Below are 21,394 nucleotides of genomic sequence, written 5' to 3'. Positions count from 1 at the left end.
GGTTCTAAGACCCAAAACCTAATCTGTACCCTAAAAAGAAACATAGTTCCCATCGAAGACTCACAGTGTGTCAAATTGTTAGGTTTCTGGATGGACAGCCAGCTCTCATGGGAAGACCATATATCCCACCTTAACGACAAGCTATCCAAAACAATCTTTCTGCTTCGCAAAATCAAGCTGGAGATATCTGAGCAGTATTTACTGACAGTGTATTATGGCCTTTTCCATAGTCATCTGAACTACGGTTTGCAGTTGTGGGGTCATGCACCTGGTTCTAGGAGATCCTTCAGACTCCAGAAGAAGGCACTTAGAATTGTAACTTCTAGCAAAGCTGACGCCCACTGTAGACCTCTTTTCATGCGTCTGGGAGTTATGACACTGTTCAGCCAGTACGTCTTAAACAGTATTGTACACGTAAAGAAAAACTTAAATGATTTTAGCTCAAGGGGTGACCTTCATAGTTGCAATACTCGTAACCGTAGCCAACTTGACCTTCCATCCCATCGGCTCAGTAAGACCGCAAACAGTTTTCCCACTATGGCCATAAAGCTGTATAATAGTCTCAGTGTTGAGATCAGAGGCCTGCCAGTGAAAGCGTTCTTAGCGCACATGTCTAGGGAGTTGAAGACTAGGCCCCTTTACTCCATCAGGGAATTTTTCGAAACCCCTGACTCAGTTTGGACATCATGATACACCTTGTATATAGTGTATATAGACAACGTTTTAAAGTTTTAATTTTCTTCATTTAACGCAATCTATCCAGCTATGGCTGGGCAACGATGAAGAACCGATAAAGGTAAAGGTAAAGAAGCGTGTCCCCAAACAGCTGATGTGAGAGTGGAACAGGGCATGATAAACCACTATTAGGTATTTGCGGTCGAGCAGGCTCTGAAGCTTCCGCAGCAGGAACAAGACTCTGGACAATCTCTGGTGATCACATCAATGTGTTTATCTCTGGATAGCTTACAGTCCAGAGTGAAACCCAACAGTTTTACGGGATCAGCGGCTTTGTGTTAAATTAAAGTTACGTACTCGTCTAATTAACAGTGTTTTAGCATTGACTATATAAAGTACCTAGGTTGTAGTTATTAGTTAGTTGAAATGTTATAGTCATTGAGCAAAGGAAGGCGTCTGTTGGATTTTTTTCGAACTCTTTCCTTCTTTTTCCCTTTCCAAAAAACCCGATCAGCTTGTTCTGTTCTGTTCTCTTCTCGTTCTGGTGTTCGGTCGTTCGGCGTTCGGCGTTTCTTTTCTCTGTTCTGCTGGCTGTGTGTGGCTGTCGAATAGTGAATCTGCGTCAGTGCATTGTGTTGATTTAACATTTTGAGACAAATTCTAAGTTGTTTACCTAATTGTGTTTATCTGATTTTAACTTACCTTGATAAATCTTTTATATTAATACTTTCCTAATCCATGGGGCGATTTGATAGAAGAAGGTAAGAGAGAACGTTTCAACTTGACTTGCGCGCATTATTATGCCTAGGAATGCCTGAAATCGGATTGCCAAGCTAAATTAATAATGGAGGAGCACTTCGGTTTAATATTGATTAGAATGGAGTGTGCTTAAAAAACCTGCAAATAAACCTTTAGCCTACCGAACTTTAAGCACAAGTTAAGTCTAGGCCTATGTTATATTTTTGGTCTTCAAAACATAGCCTAAATGAAGCCTATTTTTGTTGGTTACCCTAACATTTTTGGAAAACTGTTACCGCTGTGGAAACTGAGTTTTTACCAAACTTTGATAAGATATGCTAGGCTATGTGACTTAATAATCTTATTTCGGGTACAGTTTCTTAACCGGGGTACGCTAATATCGATTGAAAATATTGATTCGATTAGTAAACCTTCATTCGATATTTTCATTATCAGCAGGTTTGGTTGGATGGGTTATAACAGTTTTATTTTATAATTGATATAGCTCGTAAAAAAATTGAATGAAGGTTTAGCCTACTTGTAACTTAGCCTATTCGAATCAATATTTTCAATCGATACATTATTAGTGTAGGCCTCAGAGCCCAGTTAAGAAATGTAGGCTACTTAACTTACCCAACAAATTTTTAATTTTGATGTCTAACTTTAGGTAACTTAGACCTATATTTAGTATTTTACCTCTTGAATCCAAATATAGGCCAGGCCCTACTGTTATTTTTCACCGCTGATGAATATTTCTCAAGATAATTTATTGCCGTATAAATAAGCTATACAACATTACAAGAGCCTAAACAAGGTAGGACGGATGACATTTACAAGTGGAATGAACTGTGGGTGAAGTAATAATCTAACAGCTGATTGTTTTCAATCATAGTCAAACAATAATGGAAGTGACAACTTTATTAGCTAACTCTGATTATGGAATTTGAAAATCACCTGATTGAGTTCCATCTAGGCCTATCAATTTCTTAGACCAATAAATCAACACATTTAACCCCTTAACCGCCACGCACGAGATATGCCGGGCTATACTAGTTTTCAGAGCAACCGCCACGTACGAGTTATCTCGTGTTGACGTAATCAGCTGTTGTGTTTTATTTTTAACAGCTCACTTCCCGCCTTATCTCTGATATACGTACGTAAACAAGTTGTTGACAGTGCTGCTTGACTAGTGCTGCAATCTGGTGGATTTTAGTGGTATTATAGGTCAGTAATGGTCCCGATCAGTTCCGTTGTAGTTTCAGTAAAACTCGTGCTTTCGGAAGCTTACGTAATGCTTACGTACATTATGCGTGTCATTATAATTGTGTTTTTTGGTGGTTATTTACTTGGTAGGGTTTATTTATTTATTTATTTATTTATTTCCCAACGGATTGCACCTTTTTACAAAATATGTGTAACAATTTAGATGGCATTTGCAATATTACTAACTAGAAAAGTAATAACAATGGTAATAACAAAGTGATAATAAATAGTAATAGCAAGTAATAACAAATAGTGATAACAATAGTAATAACAAATAGTGATAACAATAGTAATAACAAAGTAATAACAAATATTAATAACAGAAGAATAAACTAAAAAGAGTATCAACAAAGAACATGAACAGCAAGTTTCAGCGATGAGAGGACAAATATGCAGATGTGCTGGAGTGTGGTAGCTCAAGTGATCAGGGAGACCTTCTTTTTGAACCGGAGGGGCTTCTCACCGAAGAAATCCAGTTGAGCAGCCGCCGTGCTACCAGCCTTGAGTAGACGGCTAATTCCGCTGTTGTAAGAGTAGTAGGCTGGGAGAAAGCGTCTGCTGAATATAGTCCTGGAGCGGGTGCCTCTGGGCGTGGTAATGTCGATACCACTCAGGATGTTGGGGCAATCGACAAACCCGTTAACCAGCTTGTAGAGCATGAATATGTCGGCATGATGACGTCGGAGTGACAAAGGCAGAAGATCGAAGGACTTCTCCACATCGTCAACCGGGGTAGTGCGGTAGGTAAAACCAAGTCTCGGTCCAAGCATCCGTATGAAGCGGGTTTGTATGCTCTCCAGTTGGCTGACGTGGTTCTTCTGGAAGGGAGACCAGATGATTGACCCATACTCCAGCAGCGGGCGTACCAGGGACTTGTAGAGCGTGATCAAGGTGAAGGGCGAGTTGAAATTCCTTGTTGATCTGAATATGAAACCAAGCAGGGAGCTAGCTTTGGTTGTAATGTGGGCAATGTGCTCGTGAGGGTTGAGCGAAGGGGTCATTGTCACTCCGAGATCTCGTACCCTTTCCACTCTCTTCAGTGTAGAACCATTGAGGACGTAGTCATATTGGACTGGGGCTGCACCACGTTTGTAGGAGATGACGACACATTTCAAGACGTTGAGCTCCATGAAGTTTTCCTTGCACCAGGCGTCGATGTTAGTGAGAGAAAGTTGGAGGCGCTCAAAGTCAGAAGCCAATGACACCAAGCCAAATACCTTAATATCATCGGCAAACATGAGAAACTTGGTGAGGATGACGTTGCCAATGTCATTCATGAACAGGTTAAACAGCAAGGGACCGAGGTGGGACCCTTGCGGGACTCCAGATAGGACACTGAATGGCGTAGAAAGGCACCCGTCGTACTTGACTACAAGGGTTCTGTTGGTCAAGTAGCTGTTTAACCACTCAAGCAGGGCCCCCCCCCACACCATATCCGGCGAGCTTTGCCACAAGGATGTTGTGATTGACCTTGTCAAAGGCTTTGGAGAGATCAAGGTAAACACAGTCAACTTGGAGAGCATCGCCAAAAGCGGCCATGACGTATTCTTGAAATTCCATCAGGTTTGTCACTGTTGAGCGTGAGCGCAGGAAGCCATGTTGAGAGGAGGAGATACATTTACGGAGATGAAAATAGAGGTAGTCCAAAACAATGCTCTCGTACACCTTGGCAACAGCAGAGAGAATGACAATGGGCCGATAGTTTCTGACATTTGAACGATCACCAGATTTGAAGATGGGGACGACAAAGCCACGCTTAAGGGCCGATGGGAAGTTTCCAAGTGAGTGCAGGGATGTAAACCAGATAGCCAGATGAGGAGCCAAAATAGGGGCACAGTATTTAAGAACGCACGGAGGAATAGCATCAGGACCGGCTCCCTTATTTGGGTCAAGCGAGGCAAGTTTGAGTTGAACGTCTGAGGCTGTGATGACACATTTAGTGATGGAGAAGTTCCAGCCAAAGTCGAAGACAGGCGAGGGAATTTGGTTCTCCGTGAAGACGGATGAAAAGTAGTTTGAGAATAGTTCGCACTTTCCGGCAGCACACTCAGCTTCTCTACCATCAAAAGATAGTTTAGCAGCAGGGGATGGACTGCTCTTGAGTCTGTTGACGTGAGACCAAAAAGATTTTATGTTATGAGGAATGTCGTCTTCAATTCTTTTTAAGTAGTCTCGATGACACTTGGTGGCTAAAGACTTGCACTGGCTTCTCAAATTGCGAAAACTTTCACGATGACGAAGATTTCCTGAGGTTTTAAGAAGTCGATGGGTGGCCTTCTTCCTTAAGACAAGTCGTTTTAGCTCCTCGGTAAACCAGGCAGGAAAGCTTGAGGATTGAAGCTGTTTTGTGGGTGTATGTTGAGATATGATTGAGCCAAGGTGGTCGCAGAAGTCAGAGAAGGCAGATTCGACATCAGGTAGAGAAGAAGGTGAAGGATAGTTAACGTTCTGCAGATCACGAAACACAGGTTGAATGAGTAGTAAATATTAGTCGTAATGGCTGGTGACATGCTTGAGGATGACGATTTATTAGAGTTGTAGACTTTATTGTAGGCCTAATTTTTATTATAGGCCTAACTCGAGAAACCCCCGAACCCCACCCCACAATCACAAATTTTAGTAGGGTATTGTTAAAGCTTAATGTTTTTGAAGATGTCTACAAACAATATCGATAACTATTTTCTTTAGAAAAACAACTGGTACAGTTTATTAAATCACAAGTAAAAATCGTCAAAAACGGCAAAAATAAGTGGCAATGGCGGATTTTGACTAGGCTACTTAGACGGCGGTTAAGGGGTTAATCTAATTTATTATTGTTACCAGTATTTTATTCTTATTACTTAATGATTTATATTTCACTGTTTGGAAATAACATTTTAATGAAATGGTGCTAATATAAGCTAACCAAACCAAACCTCTAGAACAATATCAAACTCCTTTTCATGTCAGAAAAGGCGTCAGGGTGGTTGGCCATGCTTTAAAAATACAAATCCGTGACTGCATTAAGTCCTTTGAAGGTAGGTTTGATTAGGTACCTAAGTTAAAGTTTAGGTTATAATGAATCGAGTTGTTAGTTTATGTAACCTGCAGCCTGTTTTTGTAAAATTAAAATCCTGAGAAAAAACATGTCAAATTAAACTTAATATTTCAAAAATACAGATACAACAGTGTGCTGGTGACTTAAACTTACAACTCGATTCATTATTAATAACACTTCAAATTACTATTTAAAAAATGGAAGTGCATTTTAGAAATAGTAATTTTGAAGTGTTTTTCTCAGGAATGTAATAGGTATTTTGAGAAATATTCATCAGCGGTGAAAAATTTGGTATACGTGGATTCAGGAGGTAAAAAACCATTAAGTAAGGTATAAAAATTTAAAATTTGTTTGGAGGCACCTATACTAAATAAATACCAAGACCTAACTAATATTAATATTTAACAAAATGTTTAAACAAAGACTATAAACTTAAAGAAAATAAATGAAGGGAGCAAGACCAAGTAACTTACATCGTAAAAGGGTATTGACTCCCCCACTGACCCCAAATCTTTGAACACTACCTGAGGTATGAAATTCAATATGTTGAAAGACTCCCCCTTTCTCCTAACATTTGATCCGTTTCCTTAACACTGATATTGTTCTAGGCCTAAGTTATAACATAGGTAGTGATAAACTAAGCTGTTCTAGTACAATTCATCACCTGTGTAAACTTAATTTAAATGTAAATTATCTTTGAGCAGCAGAGAAAGATCGAGGGACCGTGACCGGAGAAGGAGTCGCAGTAGAGACCGCTTCCGAGATGACAGAAGAGGTGGAGGGGGTAGAGGAGGAGACCGTGGTGGTTTTGGCGGGGCTCGACGAGGACAAAATGCTGGCGAGAAATTGCGGAAACCAAGATGGGACATGAGCAGACTGGAACCATTCAAGAAAGATTTCTATGTACCCCATATAAATGTAGCAAATAGGTAAGTTTGATAGTGTAAAAGTCTTAAGTGGAGTTAAAAATGAATTAAACAAATATTTTGTCAGGCCTAATTCCATTTTGGGAAACTACTTTAACATCTCCTTTTTGCATGGCTATACTAGCTGCCTTTTAAGTTATCTGTGCATGAGTTCAGCTGAGTTGTCATGTTGGTTTTTTTCAGGTCAGAGTTATATTGGTTTGAAAATTGTTCATTGGTTTTCACGAAGTTTTACTAAGCAGACTTAAAAACTAGGGATGGATGGGATTGAATTTTTAGTTCGGGACGGGACGGGCAGGGATTTTTTTCTGTGCCAAAACAGAAAAAGTTACCAAAAAAGACATACAAAATCAATTTTTACCATTTGTGGCACTGATCTATAAAAACCAAAAAATGGGTAACAATTTACAGGTACCTATAGAAACTTGTGACTCGCGGGTCACGGGGTGATCGTCTGTATGACTCACGGTCACGGCGCGATCGTCGGTATGACTCGCGGTCACGGCGCGATCGTCAGCATGACTCGCGGTCACGGCGCGATCGTCAGCATGACTCGCGGTCACGGCGCGATCGTCAGCATGACTCGCGGTCACGGCGCGATCGTTGGTATGACTTGCGGTCACGGCGCGATCGTCGGTATGACTCCGCGGTCACGGGGTTATCGTCGGTATGACTTGGGTCACGGCATGTGTAACGGGTCAAATGTGTAGGGGGTAAAATAACGGCTAAACCACGAACTTTAAACAGCTAAACATAAGCTGTTGAGTAAGCCTAGTCGCGACACTAAACTGACGTCGTACCTAACCTCCAATTCCAAGACCGCAGACGACGTTGGTGTCAGTTTGGTTGTTTGGCTGTTCGACTGCGTCTGAGGCCGGGCTACGGGAGAGAAGATGAGCAGCGAGGTCACCTTTGAGTGGTACGCGGCTGTAAGCCTGTTAAAGCTGCCATGCGCCTGCCTTCGCTGCCAGTTTTTTTTTGTTTCTGTAACTCGTTGACCAATCAGGAATCGTTTTAACTTTCGTCTCGATTCTGAGACGAAGGTGAAGTAAGAAGAAGTTTGTGAAGATTTGGTCATTCGTATTCCCGGCTTTTGAAGGATTCGCTAATTCGTCTTTTCGTCTTCGATTTGAAGAGTTTTTGTTTTTTTCGTTCGTAGCTTAAAAGTTAGCCTACATTAAGTTCGTGGTGCATCGAGTGCGCTAAAAGTGTTTTACAATAGTATTACTTCGTTTGGTAAGTTGTGTAAAACTAAGACAACTTAGGTTTTTCTTTTGTCACTTGTGTTTCAGCAGAACTTTGTCGAAGTTCCTAGGCTAGGCCTGATTCGCAGACCTCGTCATACGCTTTAACCAACTCATTTAATTAAAGTATCGGAGTTGGTGACAGATCATTTCGATTTAACGTTTCGTAATCCATATTTGGGACTTTCTTTTTAAATTCTTAAAACCCTTTTTTTAAAGTTCCCCAAACGTACCAAAGTCTGTTCCAGCAGACAGGTTTCTGCTGGACAAGTTCTGTCGAAGTTGGTCTAAGTTGAACACGTGAGGAAGTTAAAGTTTTAGTTTTTCGTTTTTGGCTCAAGGAGCAGTTTCACCTTTTTAGTTTCGTTTTTTTTGTTCGTTCCTCACCTGGACCACTTAGGCTAACTTGTTTTCTTATCATTTAGTAAATTCAGACTCTGTGGGAGTTAGGCTAGGTTAGGCCTATCTTGTACTAACCTTGTTTGTTTCAGGTTGACGACGTAACTCCGTAGGTAAGCGGAGTGACTACTTAGCTTACTTGTTGATTTGTTAAGTTAGCTAGTAGTGTGTCATTTAGATATTTGCCCACAGAGTCAAGTCAAAATTATTTATTTCCCCACAAGCCCTAGGCTAGAGTGGTGATTTCGAGTAGGGTGTTTAGTAACCCGCAACGTTCGTCTCGAGCTCTGACAACCAGGGCTATCAAACTTAGGCTATCCGAATCACTATCGACTCCTGGGAAACTCCCCGCGACCAGACTAGGGCGAATCCTGGGATCCTCGTTTTGTTACCGGTGGCGTAATTTCCCACTTGTCGTCCGCCAGGAAAATTACGTCACACATGATCGTCGGTATGACTCGCGATCACGGCTCAATCGTCAGCATGACTCCGCCATCACGGCATGATCGTCAGTATGACTCCGCGGTCACGGCGCGATCGTCGGTAGGACTCCGCGGTCACGGCGCGATCGTCGGTATGACTCACGGTCACGGTGCGATCGTCGGTAGGACTCCGCGGTCACGGCGCGATCGTCGGTAGGACTCCGCGGTCACGGCGCGATCGTCGGTATGACTCGCGGTCACGGTGCGATCGTCGGTCCAATAATCGCGGCCACGGCGCGATCGTCGTTATGACTCCGCGGTCACGGCGTAATCGTCAAAATGACTTCGTCTCCTGCGTTTGCGGACCTATCGCTCGCAATAACGGCGTTATCGGCACTCGCAACTGGAAAAATCGCCGACGATCGGACCAAATCCCGTTCCGAAAAATTCCCGAGTCAAATGTAATCTTTCCAAATGTAATTTGGTGTTTCCAAATTGTCTGGGCATATTTTGTGAACTTGTTCCTTGGGCTAAGACAAACATAAAATGCCATATAATTATGGGTCTAAAAGGCCTAGAGTTCTGTTTGTCGGTCTGTTTGTGATTTTTAAGAATTATTTTATCTTGAGCATTTTTCAAGATAGAAATTTCAAAATTTGTATACATGTGTATTTTAGTAGGTAAAAAGAGATTATAAAGTTTCTTTCTAATATTTCAAGCCGTTTTATTATGGCCGCCATTTAAAATCTTTGATGGCAAATTTGATGTAAACCGTAAATATTAAGAAATTTTTTTCAGATCATAAAGATAGAGGATTGAATCCATAATATTTACATGTTAATAATTAATTAAATAACACCTTCGCAAAGGAAACGCAACTAAAAATCTAGATCAAAATAAAATCTCGTCTCGTAAGTTAGGACAAAATTAAAATTTCCCGAAATTTTAAGACTTGTCTATCTCTACTTTTGATATGTTTGATTAAAACCAAAACTGATGAAGATTTTGTTTTTCAGGCCTCAATCTGAGATCGATGCTTACAGAGAGAGCAAGGAAATCACTCTGGTAGGCAACAACATTCCAAACCCAATATTCGGTTTTGAAGAAGCTGGGTTCCCGGATTATGTATTGTCAGAGATCAAGTAAGTAATCACGCTGGTTTCCTTGTTTGAACGCAAAGGTTAATAGCAGTATAGGGTATTCTACAAGAAGCCTATGTACATATTGTAGGTTTGTAAATGTATATCTATCAATAACAAATTGTGTATATCACACAGAGTCCAATTTGTTATTGAAAATCTTAAACTTATCATCAATAGGACTACTTTGTGTTCACTCTTTTAGTTTTTATTGGTTTTCCTATGGTTAGGCTTTATTTTAATAATTTAGTGTATGCAAAGACATATTTGTTTATAGCACAGACTAAAACAATTTTACACTTGTCTTGATAGTTGATAGAAATGATCAGAGTAGCTTTGTCTCCTATCTAATTCTATGGCAATTCACCATCATTAAACTATTTTCATGCTCTCCTTTCTAGTAAACTGCATCTTGTCTTTCCACAATGGAGCTGTCAATGGGTTTGGTTAAATTTACACTGTTAGGGAGACCAGTTCATCCATCTAGGGGGTTTTGTTTTGGATTACAAGAAATAAAGAGAATATTTACCACCATTTTCTAAATTAGGCCCATGTGATGATTTTTACAGACGTCTAGGGTTTGAGTACCCTACAGCTATCCAGGCGCAGGGCTGGCCTATTGCTCTTAGCGGAAGAGACTTGGTGGGGATCGCCTCTACGGGATCTGGAAAAACGTTATCGGTAGGTACTCTTAGTGTCTGTCTGGGTAACATATTTTGAAAGTTGCATTATTTTTTTCCTTTTGAACTTGGGTAACCTACATGAATGTGAACGTTGTGATTATTAAGCTGATTTTGCAGAAGAGAATAGTCTCTAATGATAATTGTTGTTGCATTGTAGGCTAATGAAAAGGTTTTTGTGTTCATTATTGTGTAACATAGTATTATCACTCCAGTAACATTAACTTTTGCTCTGACTCAGTGTTTGAGTTAATTATTGTCTTGGCAGAGTAGGTATACCTTAAAAACCTCGCTTCTGAATAAAAGTAACATATGTTCATATACATAGGCAAAAAAGACCTAAACTATTTGTGAACTATTGGTTATTTGGAAAGATAAACAATGGAAATAATTGTTTTATGTTTTTGTTAGCTTAATAATAGTACGGCATGACAAAAAATATTGTTCATCACTCTAAAAGTGTATTACCAAGACTTAAGTATTCAATCTACTAACTTATTGGCTGTAGTAGTGTCAATTCTGTGAATCAATTCTGAACTAAGAATTTGGACCGGAGTAGTTAAGATCTTCCAACTTATCCTTGATATGTTGTTTTAGCTTGTGTTAGCTTATGTTGTTTTATGACTCGTTTTTTTAGCCTTAGAACTCATTTTCTGAGTAATTTGGTAAATCTCTTTGGATTTTTGGCTCTAATGTGCATTGCTTAAGTATGTTGACTCTTGATGGCTGTTTCACAGTATATTCTGCCGGCTATTGTGCATATCAACAACCAGGGCCGCCTGTGCCGCGGGGACGGGCCGATCGCTCTGATACTGGCGCCCACACGAGAGCTGGCCCAGCAGATACAACAGGTGGCCAACGAAGTGGGCGAGACTTCTCACATACGCAATACCTGCGTGTTTGGAGGCGCTCCCAAGTCTGGACAGGTGCGAAGAGTTGTATAACCTATTATAGTATATTAATTGCTATTACATTTAAACTAATGTCACCAGTTTTTAACTAACCGTTTTTTTTCCATAAGAGAGTTTTGCAAATTACCACACTCCAGCTGACTTTACCAAACCCTTTATTTAAACAACTTTTTTGGCTACAAATAGATCAGACACCAGCTGCTTACTGTGTGGTGTGGGGGAAATGACATCTTACCATTATTTAAAATTAAGTTCAAACAGTCTCTGGCATTAAAAGATCTTGATGAGTTTGAAAACGAGTTTAAGAAACTGGTTTTGATGGCTTGTTTGTTGACAGGCCCGTGAGCTGGACAAGGGAGTGGAGATAGTGATTGCTACGCCCGGCCGTCTCCTGGACTTTCTGGAATCTGGACGCACCAACCTCAAGAGATGCACGTACCTCGTGTTGGACGAGGCTGACAGAATGCTTGACATGGGATTTGAGCCTCAGATACGCAAGATTGTAGAACAGATCAGGGTAAGTTTGACAGGCCACTTAGGTAGTTCGGTAGTTGTAGTTGTGTTCCCAATATGCTGTAATGCTACAAAAAATATTAAATATTTTATATCCTTCTATTTGTGATCCATCGCCGATGTTCAAAACTTTGTACAACTTTCTTGATCATTGATTTTTGGATACTCATCCATATGGACCAGGTGTAGCCAATACTAAACGGGGATGTACTTGAATGAGCTACTCACAGAATTTTTGACTGTCAAAATGCTTTATTTTCTCTTGGTCTTTTGCTACTGTGTTAATTGATGTGATTTAAAAGAAAGGTGCTATAATATACAATACATTTGAGCATCTTTTCCTCCTGAAGACTATAATTTACAATTTTTTGATGAGAGATAGAGTTTAGTGAGTTTACCTGAGAAAAGAGTCCTGCCTAATAGATATGCAATAAAGTGAAAAACACTGACATTTTGTCCCATAATTTCTTTAGAAAGTAGTTTGAAGAGAAATCAACTTACTTTTTAGAAAAGAATCACTTTAGAAGTCCTAATCAGTAACTTGAATTTCCTTTAAAATATAATTTGTATTGTGTTTTTTTTTTTTTTTTTTTTTTTTTTTTTTTTTAGTTTGGCTTGGTAAACAAGTTGATTTGTTCAACCTTAATTAGTAATTTACTTCAGCCCACTCAGTTATAAATTTCCATCCTAAAATTGGTTTCAGCTTAATCATGGAAATAGTTTGTTTAGTTCTACTCGAAGACAAAGTTTGCACCCAACATAGGGGATCTGAAACTGATATAAATTTAACATGTGAAATCTATAATAGGCTATCAACTAGTTTTTTTCTCAAAGTCATATGTTTGCAGCCCGACAGACAAGTGCTGATGTGGTCGGCCACGTGGCCGAAGGAGGTGCGAAACTTGGCCTGTTCCTTCCTCAAGGACTACATACAGATCAACGTAGGCTCTCTGTCACTGTCCGCCAATCACAACATCCTGCAGATAGTGGACATCTGCCAGGACTACGAGAAGGAGAACAAGTAAGCCACAAACATGAATACATAGAATGATCCGATTCTACATGTAGGTGATGCCGATGCCTCTATGTGGAGAATGAGTTGCTATTAGCTTGAACCAACCTTAATCTTGAAACTACTTTACAATATATATACAACAAATAAACTTACCAATAAATTTACTAAGAGGAAAAACAGATATCTTCCCAGGCTTAACTGGGTAATTAATTAGCTTAGATGATAAAATACAGGAATGGAAAAAACTAGTCCAACAACGTATAGAAAATTCCTTTAAGTTTACAGTACTAATAGTAGACGCTCGCTAATCCGGCACGATTGGTAATTAAGTGATGCCAGATTATTAAACATCTTCCTAAAAAAGCTATTGCAGGATTAGCAAAAAATCCACCAATAGTAAAAGAACTAATTCTTTTATCATTCGCTGGCAGCCCATTCTTAAGTGTATTATTGGGCCCTCTTTTTTTGGTAATGACATAAAATGCTAATAAATTAAAATAAAATTCCCCCGAATTCCATTGAGTGCAACCGACGTTTCTTCACTCCCAAATCTGCTGATTGCTCTCGAATCCTGAATCTGCTGATCGCTATTGATTCCCGATGCTGCTGTTTGTTTTCAACTCAACCTTTTCCAATTTCATGTTTTAAGACAATGTGTAGTCTTTTAATTTTATGGTAAACTAATATAAAATGTTTTTATAGGCTCAGCACATTGCTCAGAGAAATCACCGGGGAAGCCGATAGCAAGACGATAATCTTCATAGAAACAAAGAAAAGAGTGGACGATGTGACGAGAAAATTAAGAAGAGAAGGGTGAGTTAATGTTACTATTAATTGGAAACTGTAACCTCTTTTTATCCCTGTAAATAATATGGCTGAGTAGTTATTAAAAGTCCTTGGCTGGTAATAAGAAAGTCGCCGGTTTGATTCTGAGACATGCAAGTGGTTTTGCTATGGTTCGGAACTGGACCCAACCCTCGATTGAATTTAAATAGTCCTGATTATTGAACCAACTTAGAATAGTAACAAAGATATAATTTCATTCATTCAACTCTCGTTGCCTTAATTTAAGATAATTTAATTTAATACAACTTTGATCTGGTCCATGATTTTAAATTCCAATACAAATTAGTTGATCTTGGTTGTAAAATAACGTCATTATGCCTATGGGTGATGTAACTGTGATATTATTAATACATATTAAATCTATATTTTTACATCACCCAACATTTGTAATTTTCTGTGTGTTTAGGTTCCAAGCAGCTTGTATTCATGGAGATAAGTCACAACCAGAGCGCGATCTCGTTTTGCAAGGTTGGTCAACTCAATTTGATATTTTCTTTTATTTATCTATTTTTAGTGAAGTGCAAGCCTGATATTTTTTTGAGCCGAGCTTTTTTATATAATAAGCTTTACTTAATGTGATATAATAAGGTAGTTTGTTATTATAGCCTTCTTCCCAAAATGCAATTTAGTTTGTTATAAAGTACAGTATAAACTTATTTTTAATACATAAAAGGATAATTTGTTGGTTGCGGTAATATCCTGTTCCGCAGTTGCGGGGACACCATCACCGTCTTTTGCTGTCGCAACAAAATCCTGTTTACTTCCAGTGGTCACACAATCATAATCATCGTCTTCCACTGTTGCAGCAAAATCCTGAACATAATGAAAATGTTTCATTGGTCATAGAAACATCATCAACTTTCGCAATTGTTGCAAAATCTTGATAATTTCATGAGACTGTAGACATTATCGTCTTCCACAATTTTAGTAATCTGCGGTCGTTCAGACATCATCATTATCTCCCTCTAAGAAGTTATCGTCATCCATATAGCGATCGCAAAGGCTCGGCACAAGCTTGATTTTCTCACTCAGTGCTCAATGCTCGGCCCGGCTCAAAAATCTGGTTAAATAAGAACATGTTTTTTTTACAGATTTCCGTTCTGGCAGAACTCCCGTCCTGGTAGCTACTGATGTCGCTGCTCGTGGATTGGGTAAGATACTAGTGTATCCCTAAAACTGTAAATATTATTTATTTTATTTTTTAACATTTTTATTTTAGTTTAGACATTTGATCATATAAAATTACAGCGTTTGGTTCCATTTATCGATTCGGCTGTTTTCTCCTAGGATATATAAGTTGTGTCTTTAACATTTATCTTAGACACTGTAAGAGATATTTTGATATTTGAGGAAAGCGAGAGGGTAAAATCATTAGACCATCAAAAATTACTTGATTATTTTATTTGAAGCACAGTAAAGTTGTATGTGCATAGTGTCACTATAGATGGGGAGCGAGCTGGCGTAGTGGTTAGAGCGCGGGACTTCAGTCCCTGAGGTCTGGGGTTCGATCCCCGCCAAGTCACCAATGGATTTTATCTAAGTGATAATGCCGCAACCCCTAGGTCTAGCCTGAAGTAATGTGAAAAACAATCCCAGTCTCGTACCTAGCGTCCTAGGGAAAAAAAAATAAAAAAGTGTCACTATAGATAATTTATGTTAGCCTGTGATCTGGTTTCGACATATTTTCAAGCTTATCCTAGTAATGAATTGTGTAGGTGCAAGTTTTAGATGTATTTTCCCTAATCTAACATTTATGTTGATAATAATATTGAACGCCACTATTCTTTGAACGGTCATAGTTTAATTAATTGAATTAAAAGTGTAACTAAGATTAAATACTATAAATATCAAATCTGTTATGTTTTAACTGCAAATGTTTGTCAAAACACAAACCTACAAACCAGTTAGTTACCCAGCAAAAGGATATACATTTTTAATTGTTAGTTAGAATTTTAGAGGTGTGAAATTTGAACTTAAATGCTTCCCCATTAGTTTTGGAGACAATTTAAATTGTTCATTTGGAAAACAAGTTTTAAAGCAGGTTTTGTATTTAATTCTTAAAACTTAAAATATTATACCCATTGTAACTATTTTGATGCTCAGTGGATTTATGATTATTCAATTATACGACTTAAATGATAGTAAAGTCTAACAATAATCCTACTAGTATTATAATTTATAATTTTGTGATTGTTATAATTTTGATTTTTCGATGGCTAGTTGACATTTTTACTGTACATATAGGTTGGTTCTTAGTCTTTCTAAACCTTTTGGAATTTACGTTAGTAAATAAATTAAGTATATCATATCCAGATAGAACATTAAACTCATTCTACACCCTTCCTACGCATTCACTTAAAAACTTGTGTAAGCGTCCTCTAAAATGATCAACTTATCAGTAAATTAGTCTACCTAGAACCTGAACCGACAAATGGATCCGAACCATTGCGTAGAAGTTAGACACTTAAACTAAGTTCGTCAAAGGTAAGTTCGATACACTTAAGTCTATGGTAGAAACGTAACTCAATTCACACCGCAGCCCAAAAACAATTATTAAAAGAGAATTTTGGTTTCTTTTTTTGCAGAGGCACATACGTGATAATGCTTGTTGTGGCATTGTCATTCCGTTGTGTCTCTCATTGGCGTTGGTGTTACGCCTACTGACCGCGAGGGCGCAGTACGCCCCACACTGGCGTACACACCAAGCCCCAGTCTAGCCCGTGGCATGGGCTAACCTCATCACCGCTAGGCTTGTGTGAGCATTCTGGGAAAGAATATTGTCTACAAAAAGAATTTGCCGCTTTCAATTTGTTTAAGATTTGAGTATTAAGATCAACTCATGGAAAGTAAATTCATTGTGTGCTTTAGTATTTAAAAAGTTTAATACTTTTAAGTTCTTTAAAATAAAATATACCGTTTTACAATGATTAGAAATAATCCAACCCGACTATTCAAGACTCAATTTGTTAAGAATAGTTCATTTGAAATAAATCATGGCTCTCTCAAATGGTTTTAGATTTATATCCTTGAAAAATAAATTTAAACTTTATATCGGTTTTTATACAAAGACCACTTTTGCTATATTCACTTTATGATGCTTAGAAAGCTGAAAAATCTTATTTGACTCGGAAAAAAATTTAAATTGGAGACATGGGAGTGTTTAGGAGTATCTTTTTGTGAGCGTTTCCTCATAAAAAGGTTTAGCTTTGCCACACCGCAGCCGTGTGGTGATCTACGACGAAGGAGTCTTGGAAGTGGTTTCCAAGCAGTCAGGTGTCCGTAACATTTCCGAAAATGTTAAGAGGACAATCTTGGGCCGTCGACCCAAGTTGCCCCGAGCTTTTTGGCACTTCAGGTACGACTAGAACAGGTTTTTTTCTTCTCCAAATAGTTTTTTTTATTGTGTATTAAATAAGTTAATTATCATGTGTACATATCGTTAAAATTACAAATAGTGCTGTTTGTTGGTTTTTTTGTTTTAACACCTGGTTTGAAAGAGGATGTTAGACTTTTTGTATAGCCTATAATTAATTATCAAAATAAAAGTTACGTTCTATAAATGTACTAGTTGGGGTTTTTACTATAAGTTGAATAAAGGGAAATGAATGTGCCATGGCGAAGAAAAGAGAAAGTTGTACTTCTCCTAGAACTCAGTCATGATAATTTTATGTTGTTATTTCACAAAAAGCGCAAATTCATGCAAATTGTAAAAGACAATTTGTGGATTTGCTTGTGAATTTGACTGCTGCTGTCACTAGGGTCTAGGAAATATAATTTCACATTGCAGATCAACATGGCTCTTCAGATTAATAAATGATTAGCTTTTTAAATAAGATAAAAAATTGATTAAATAAATATTTGCTAATCTGGAAAGCTAAAATGCATGCTAAAATCATGATTTTTATTCCTCTCCTAGGAAAATATTTCCGTTTTTGAAAACTGGTTTGTCTTATAACATTTTCAGATTATTTTTGTTCCATAAATCTTTAAATAATCAACCTTTTCAGGGATTTAGGATTTTGAAACCCTCCAACCAATGTATTCAACCTCAAATTGAATTAAAATAACTTATATATCACTGCTTTTCCCCTTGTGTAAAATCATTTAGGCTACTAATCGTTTAAAAAATAATTAAAAATTGAATTGTTTGAGGATGTTAGAGTAGGTGTTTTCCCCTATGCTTAACTGCAACTGCAATTACCTTTAACAATTCATTAATTATTAGTTGTATATAGAGAAATTGTGTGCAGTGGTGCAGGAAAAAAAGAGAGTTCTTCCTTTTAAAAGTTCAATGTGAGCACCGTTTGACCATTTGTCGCACGGCACTAATCAAGCCTAAAAACAAGATCTTCCCAAATTATGACGATTTATTTTGTCTAGAATAATTTTTGCAACAGCTGCATCTATCCTGTTTCGTAATTTAGGTAGTTTAATAAATATTTGAGTCTTTAGCAAGTAGCAGAGACAAACTACAAAAAATCACTATCCCAACAGTCATGTGTGGTGATTACGTGAAAGTGTGAAAGAAAAATTTGTCCTTATGCAGTGGAACTTAAATAATCACCGAATTCTTTTTACTGGTTTAGCTTGGTGCCTAAAAAAGACTTTTAGTTGTTTTTTTTCATATATGTATCCCGGTAGTTTTCATCTAATAGAAATAGGTATAACGAACTTAAAAAACCGCATTTTGAACCATCATGTATTTTAGGTAAAAAACAGACTCTTAAATATACTACATTGTTTACTATTGTAAACAAATATGTCTTTGCTAACAAAAAATTAATCATGTACGATTTGTCACGTATAAATAAACATTCTTTAGGATTTTTTTGTAAGGTTAGCAGGCCTACCTCACCGAAAACCTAGGCCCTTGCGCTCTTTGTTATATCCTTTATTTAGAGTTATTGGAGTACAATATTTTAAAACATGTTATGGTAAACCGGTACTTATTTTTTCCCTACCTCAATTCAGTAAAAATTAACAATTGGAATAAGTTAAGCAAATTCTCTTTAAGTGTGAAAGAAGTTTGTGCACGAGTATCTTTTCATATTATTAATTTTCAAAGACAAATAAAAAATAATTTTGTTTTCAGGACAAAATGTTTTTTTTTTTATGACAATCACAGATGTTGGCAGTATTGGATGGGTTGCTAATCGACTTGATGGTTTACTCTTACTCATTGCAATACTTTCCACAGATGTGGAAGACGTAAAATTCGTCATCAACTTTGACTACCCCAACAACTCGGAGGACTATGTGCACCGTATCGGCCGCACGGGCAGGTCGGGTGCCACAGGTACGGCATACACGTTCTTCACACCCGGCAACTCCAAGCAAGCCAATGATCTCATTTCTGTGCTCAAGGAGGCCAACCAGATAGTGTCGCCCAAGCTGATCGAACTCGCCGACAGCTTCAGGAACGGCCGAGGCGGTGGTGGAGGTAAATAAAAATTATTGATTTCCGAATGGTTGCTATGGTCATAGTTTGTATTGTACCTGATATATTCGAATATTGATATAACTAGACATTTGATTCACACAAAGTTTAAGTTGTTGCCAATTTTTAAAATAAAAATTAAATTAGTTCTTGTGAAATTCAGTTTCTTTTGTCTCAGTAGCAAAATCTAGATGATGAAAAAGAGTTCAATGTTTGATTGTTGACATCCAAACTACTACTTATTGCATCGAACACCTGTATTTATGTTCAGTACTGATTTTCACTGTTGTTCACAGGGAGAAATCGCTGGGGCCGCAACCGAGGAGGAGGATTCAGAAACAACTCTCCGTCCCCCAAGAGAAGCAGGTCCAGGTCACGAGAGCGGGATAGAGACCGCGACAATCGTAGAGGTCGTGATCGCAACCGTCATCGCAGGTCACGCAGTTCCAGCAGCTCAAGATCACGGTCTAGGTCACGCTCACGATCTCGTGATCGCGACCGTTCCAACAAACCCAGCAGTTATAGTTCCAAGCCTGCAGCTGAGAAGCCTAACGTGAGCTCTAATAGCTCTAATGCTCAACCCGTGCCCCCCATGGGCCCCCAGTTGCCCCCCAATATGATGTCACAACTGCCACCCTCGCTGTTCTTCTGTCCTCCTCCACCTCCGCCCCCTGAGCCCTCCCAACAGCCGCAGCAGCTAAATGGATTTTCGTATCAACCTATTCGATAGGTATGTTATCAAATGACTCACTTAACAGGCTAATTTTGCAACACACTCTGATAAATGTACGGTAAACTTCCTCTCATTCCTACAGCCCACCTTACTGTGTTACACATTTAATAAAAGTCAAATCATTAGAGGTAAGTTTATCATTATCATTATCAATTGAGCTGAGTACGCCACCTAGGTGCGTATTTTAACCCAAATAAATATGAGTGTTGATTGGAATGAGATGCCTTGTGTAGCTGTGTTACAGACTAAGATCGGCTGTTTTATTAGCCAGGAATATTTATTAAAATCCCAATGATCAAGCATATCTGGGTCCAGTTTGAAACCATTAAAAAGCTACCACTTTTCGGTACTTTCCTGTTAAAGGGAACATTCATTATTATCGATGATTTTTTTTTCGATATATCAATTTACATTACAAATTGACAACTGATCTTGTTTAGGCTAAAAGTCTATGATATGGATTAAGAAATGAAACTGTTGTAAGTTAAGCTAACCTAACATAACCAACCAAACTTGCTGTACCATTTAAAAATTCCATTTGATAACAGTAAAGGCAAGTAAAACACGGAATTTTTAGATGTTACAGCAAGTTTGGTTAGTCATGTTAGGTTATTTTTTTAGAACAGTTTCGTTGTATTATTGTTTGTCGATGTTGGACAAAATTTATCGTAGTTGTCAGCTGATATGTTTCAATTTGTTAATATCGATATATCAAAGAAAAAAATCATCGATAATAATGAATGTTCTCTTTAACAGGAAAGTACCCACTTTTCTCAGGATCAAACCAGTGACCTTTTGATTACCAAGCGAGCACTATAACCACTATTTGTCATTGGTCTGTAAGGTAATGATGCTATTAAAATAAATTCAACTTCAGTTAACGTTAATACCAAGATCAGGATATGGACTGTTGTCTTGCAAAAAACATTGATATTGCCATTGTCAATGTTACAGAAAGAATTAAACAGCATGAACCAAACAGCTGGCTTGTATGTGTGGTCACAAAGGTCATGAAATAAAGAAACTGTTTTGTTTTCCAGATGGTAAAATGTTAAATTCAGGATATCAAGAAAGAAGAGTGGATATGTGTAAAGTTATTTCCTTTTACATCAATAAACCCAACAAGTGGATTTTGTAAATACTTTGATTTTAGCAGTTAATATATTGATAAAAGTTTGTGATTATTTTAAATAAATTGAGTCTTTTTGTGTGTTATTTTTTTATATAATAGACTAGCATTATTTAGAAATAAATGTTTCTAATCTATTCCTGTTGTGTATTTTTCACCCCTTGGATGAATTTGGTAATGATGGCAGGATTGAAACAGGTCTGTAGTTAGCAGGATCCATCTTGTTACCTTTTGTAAACAATGGAGTAGTTTTTGAAAGTTTTAGTTTGGAGGAATACTCATGATAT

General features: G+C 38.0%; 1 protein-coding gene across 2 annotated transcripts; it reads left to right on the top strand.

Annotated features, from left to right (window-relative positions):
* The first annotated feature begins 1,253 nt into the window (after positions 1-1,253).
* Positions 1,254-21,182, top strand: LOC129004464 (probable ATP-dependent RNA helicase DDX17). Of its 2 annotated transcripts, XM_054433059.1 has the most exons (13): positions 1,254-1,436; positions 6,418-6,642; positions 9,721-9,846; positions 10,413-10,524; positions 11,261-11,449; positions 11,772-11,951; positions 12,796-12,968; positions 13,665-13,775; positions 14,215-14,276; positions 14,900-14,959; positions 19,006-19,248; positions 19,542-19,975; positions 21,019-21,182. In XM_054433059.1, exons 1-12 carry the CDS (start codon positions 1,414-1,416, stop codon positions 19,973-19,975), a joined length of 1,938 nt encoding a protein of 645 aa, XP_054289034.1. In that variant the 5' UTR covers positions 1,254-1,413; the 3' UTR covers positions 21,019-21,182. The 2 variants fall into 2 exon arrangements, with proteins under 2 accessions (XP_054289034.1, XP_054289035.1); XM_054433060.1 differs by lacking the exons at positions 19,006-19,248; positions 19,542-19,975; positions 21,019-21,182 and adding an exon at positions 16,394-17,083.
* The last annotated feature ends 212 nt before the right edge of the window (positions 21,183-21,394 follow it).

This window comes from Macrosteles quadrilineatus, unplaced genomic scaffold (genome assembly GCF_028750875.1).
Source record: "Macrosteles quadrilineatus isolate MER2022 unplaced genomic scaffold, UCM_ALF_1.0 Scaffold_9__3_contigs__length_116548681, whole genome shotgun sequence".
NCBI classification, from domain to species: domain Eukaryota; kingdom Metazoa; phylum Arthropoda; class Insecta; order Hemiptera; family Cicadellidae; genus Macrosteles; species Macrosteles quadrilineatus.
This window is presented reverse-complemented; position numbering and strand designations above follow the sequence as displayed.